At 35.4% G+C, this 4,285-nt stretch overlaps 1 protein-coding gene across 1 annotated transcript; it reads right to left on the bottom strand.

The window, feature by feature from the left end:
- Positions 1-419: 419 nt before the first annotated feature.
- LOC126063678 (olfactory receptor 4A47-like) lies at positions 420-1,337 on the bottom strand. Its single transcript, XM_049862096.1, has one exon. The coding sequence runs from the start codon at positions 1,335-1,337 to the stop codon at positions 420-422; it is 918 nt and encodes a 305-aa protein (XP_049718053.1).
- Between the last annotated feature and the right edge of the window lie 2,948 nt (positions 1,338-4,285).

The raw sequence follows: 4,285 nt of genomic DNA, 5'->3' as shown, positions 1-4,285 counted from the left end.
TGTGAAAAAGGATTAGATTTATTTAAGAAAGAGACATTAGAAAATCTTCCATCAACTAAAATAAATTTCTGGTATTAAAAGTAGCATAAGTCGTAACATAGATATAAATCTATAGACTCGACAGAACTATTCTACACCAAAAAAGAACAAGCATTTTCCTATGAAATGAAAATCTTGTGAATATATTTTGAATAAAATGTATCATTGGAAATATCCAAATAAATATTTTTCATCATGCATGAATTATTTAATGTGAGGAATTATTTACCTAAATTAAAAAATTACACACAGTTTTCTAGAATCAATTCAATGGCAATGGATTTGAATTTTTGTTGTGTTGTTGTTTTGTTTTGTATTGTTTTGTTTTCCTGGAAGGAACAATTCTTTATTGAAAGTAGGTGATACATTTGCCTTTCGCTTCATATTCTTCTTCTGGTCCAAAGCTTCTTCATTGCATTTTTCATCTCTGCATTTCTCAAAGTATAGACTAAGGGGTTCAACATAGGGGTGAAAACAGTGTAAAACACAGCCAAAAATTTATCAACAGGTAGGGTGAAAGGAGGTCTCACATACAAGAAAATACAAGGGACAAAAAACAGGACTACCACAGTGATGTGGGAACCACAGGTAGATAAAGCTTTGTGCCTCCCTTCCTTACTAAGGTTCTTCAGGGAGCGAAGAATGACTCCATAGGAGAAGAGTAACAGCATAAAGATGACCACACTTATTGTGCCATCATTGGCAATCACAGTGAAACCAATGACATAGGTGTCAGTGCAGGCAAGTTTCAATAAAGGGTACATGTCACAGAAGATGTGGTCAATGACATTGGGGCCACAGAAGGGAAGGTTGTAAACAAAGAGAAGATGAGCAACAGCATGCACAAAACCTCCAAAATAAGCCACCACCAGCAGCAGAGCACGTACCCTTTGGTTCATGATGGTCGTATAATGCAGGGGTTTGCAGATAGCCACGTAGCAGTCATAAGCCATGACCACCAGAGGTAAAATCTCAGCACCACCAAATAAGTGTCCTAAAAAAAGCTGAGTCATGCAAGCTTGGAAAGAAATGGTTTTCTTCTCATAGAGTAAGTTTGTAATCATATTTGGGGTAACCGTAGTTGAATAAACAGCATCCATAAATGATAAGTAGCCAAGAAAGAAGTACATAGGGGCATCCAGGGTAGGGCTGATCACCATAGTCAAGACAATAAGTAAGTTACCCACAATTGTCACAATGTAGATCAGCAAAAATGCAACAAATAATATTTTCTGACGCTGAAGACTCTGGGTGAGCCCCAAGAGAACAAACTCAGTCACATTGTTCCTTTGCTCCATATGATCTCCTGTGTTTCCTTATTTCAGAGTTCAGAAAAAAGTTACCTGTAAATATCATGACTAGTGACATTTTGAAGTCTCCAGATAATTCATTTAATCATTAAACAAGTTGACATTATGATTTATTATGTTTCAGCACTCTACAATATTCTAAGAATACATGGCTGATCAAACATGGTCCATAACCTCAGTGAACTTATCGAATGCTGAGAGCCAAACAAGTAATTAGAAACACACAGGAAAAGAGCAGATTATGAAATAAATGGGGTAACCACATTAACTTGCCATCTGGGAGAAATAAAATTGTATGTATATATATATGTATGATTTTTTTTATGATTAGTATTACATATAAAAAATTATAAATAGAAAGTTTTAAAGTAAAAATAAAGGAAGATTTGCTTAATATTCACTTTCATATTAATAAATGAGATTATTTTCTACATTCTAGGAATGGCAAAATCTTTTTAACTAATAGCTTACATCCCCAAAGGACATATTTCAAAATTTCAAAAATTGGTACTGATAAGATACAGTTGCACAATAAAGACATAAGCACAACACTACATATACTATTACAAAAAAGTAAATGTACGAATATGAGAAAAACATGGAAAGATACATTTTTTTCTTGGAAACAGGTAACTTTTTGCTGGTGATGAATATTCAGGAATGAAAAAGATGAGAGATTCCAAGGAAAAAAGAAGACCGTGTGCATGCACACACAAACATACCCCCCCCAAAAAACTATCATAAATATCATCAATATTACTCAATACTGCGACCTCTTAAAATAATTCTATTAATGATATCCAGTTATTCTTGATACCTCTATTGACATTTACTTCAATACCTGACGTCATAATTCTGCTGGACCTCCTCTTCACAATACATGGATTTTCTGTTTCTGTGGCCAGACCCTCTGTGTGTGCACTAGATCCCATCCTCTTTGCCCCTGTTCCTCTTGTAGTTGTCTCCTCCAATTCCTACATTAACAATTTTCCTCTCTGTATTTACACAGTATAGTATCATTGTTGTTTAAATAACTTATCCTTCGACTCAACCTTTTCAAGCAAGCAACTCAATTCTATGCTCTTTATGAAAGCACCTTCCCCTCGCTAAACCTAATGATCCCTACCAGTCCTTTTCTTACCCAACCTATCACTCCTATGAATTGAAGTAATAACCTGCTTTTATAAGCATTATCTTAGGTCCTTGAAGGTCACTCATTCAAGGTTTACAGATTTACATCATTCTCTAATTATTAACAGACTAACAAACAATGCTTACAGAGCACTTCCATTGATCCTACAGGACACTTATTAAGTCTCTGTACATTAGAATATCCCACAGATTTTTACCCTTGAAATTTGTTTCTAAGAATACTGATGTTAGAGAAGGTGAATGCACTCTAAATCTTTGTACTTTGAAATATTCCCAAAAAAGCATCATAGAATTAAGTCAATCTCCACATATTTTATCAATCACAAAGAATTTCTAACATGGCTGATTATCAGAGTCACTTAGGAGAACTTTTTTAAAAGAGCTTGACTTTGCAAATCATACTACCGATGTATCCTTACATAATATAAACCCTTCTGAAGACTCACGTATAAAAACACTCCCTGGGTTACCTGCATAATGAAACAGTCATTCAGTTCAAGTTCTGGATTGTGGTGCCTTCTCCCTTGTCCTAAAAGATAACAGATTCATACACTGATGCCATCTCTGTGGACACTCACAGTAAGATAGTACACGCACCAGCACCAGACCTGGAAATGTTTCTCTGTGGCCAGTTCTTTCTATGCTTCCGGAAGTCTGTCTCATCTTAGTCCTTCAGAAAATTGGTACCTTTTCAATAGATGAGATTTTTATTACAAATGTAAAATGTCCTCTAACAAAAAGGAGTCTGAATATTGATTATAAACAAAGAGAGCCAAAAACACCATTGCTGGCATAATTCATCCTAAAACAAACAAATGTTAAATAAGCAGTATGAGGTTAAAAATAAAAAGTAAACTTTGTGGGAAAGAGAAATGTGAATTGTTTAGAGAAATATTTTGCAGTGGGTGGTTTAGAAGTGAAATAGCTTGTTACCTGATTTTGATTCTCAGTCCTTTATACCAGCCTGACTTCATACAGCATAGTTGAGCTATGGTTTGCCTGAAGGATGAAAAATAATTTCATGTTCATATTTTGTTATGCTTTGAGTCCATCATTTCAATTCCTGAAAAACCCAGTCCTGTAACTACTCATATAAACAAGTACTCTCTGTGGTAAGGGTAACAGTCTTTGGACACTTATTTGCATTTTGAACTATAATGAATACTGTTGAGTCATTGAATTGGTGCATCTCAATGTGTGACTTTTCTATAATTAAACTCATTGGGACCTTAATCACAATTCTGAGAGTAGGTTCTGCATCTCCAGAGATGCTACAGAATAGTCACCCACATGGAACAGGACTGACAGGACAAGGTCCTTAGAGGAGGAAAATAACAAATGTATAATCCAGGGTCAACTCACCCAAAGGAAAGAGTCCATGTTGGGAAGAGTTTGAATATGTAAAAACTCTCTTGTTTAAATCATGATCTTCAAAATAGGCAACACTGTTGGGCATGTAAGTTTAAGTTATACCTTGGTAGAGTCACTCCAAGAACACCAAGAAAGTTGATTTCAGAAAAAAGTCATTTAAAACTTGATTCAAATGCATATAAAGCAGGGTTCTCCCCTACTATGGATTGAATTGTGTTGCCCACAAAGATATGTTGGAGCCTGAATGCTATGCTTGTGAATGTGACTCTATAAACAGGGTCTATGAAGATGTTATCAGTAAGGTTAACATGAGGGTATACTCCAGTGGAGTGGGTCCCACTGGTGTTCTTACAAAAGAGAAGATTCCCAGAGACAGAGAGAGAGATGAAGGATTACATGTGATGCTGCAGTAG

The sequence above is a fragment of the Elephas maximus genome, chromosome 20, assembly GCF_024166365.1.
Source record: "Elephas maximus indicus isolate mEleMax1 chromosome 20, mEleMax1 primary haplotype, whole genome shotgun sequence".
NCBI classification, from domain to species: domain Eukaryota; kingdom Metazoa; phylum Chordata; class Mammalia; order Proboscidea; family Elephantidae; genus Elephas; species Elephas maximus.
The sequence above is the reverse complement of the archived record's forward strand: the minus strand, read 5'-3'. Positions and strand labels throughout refer to the sequence as shown.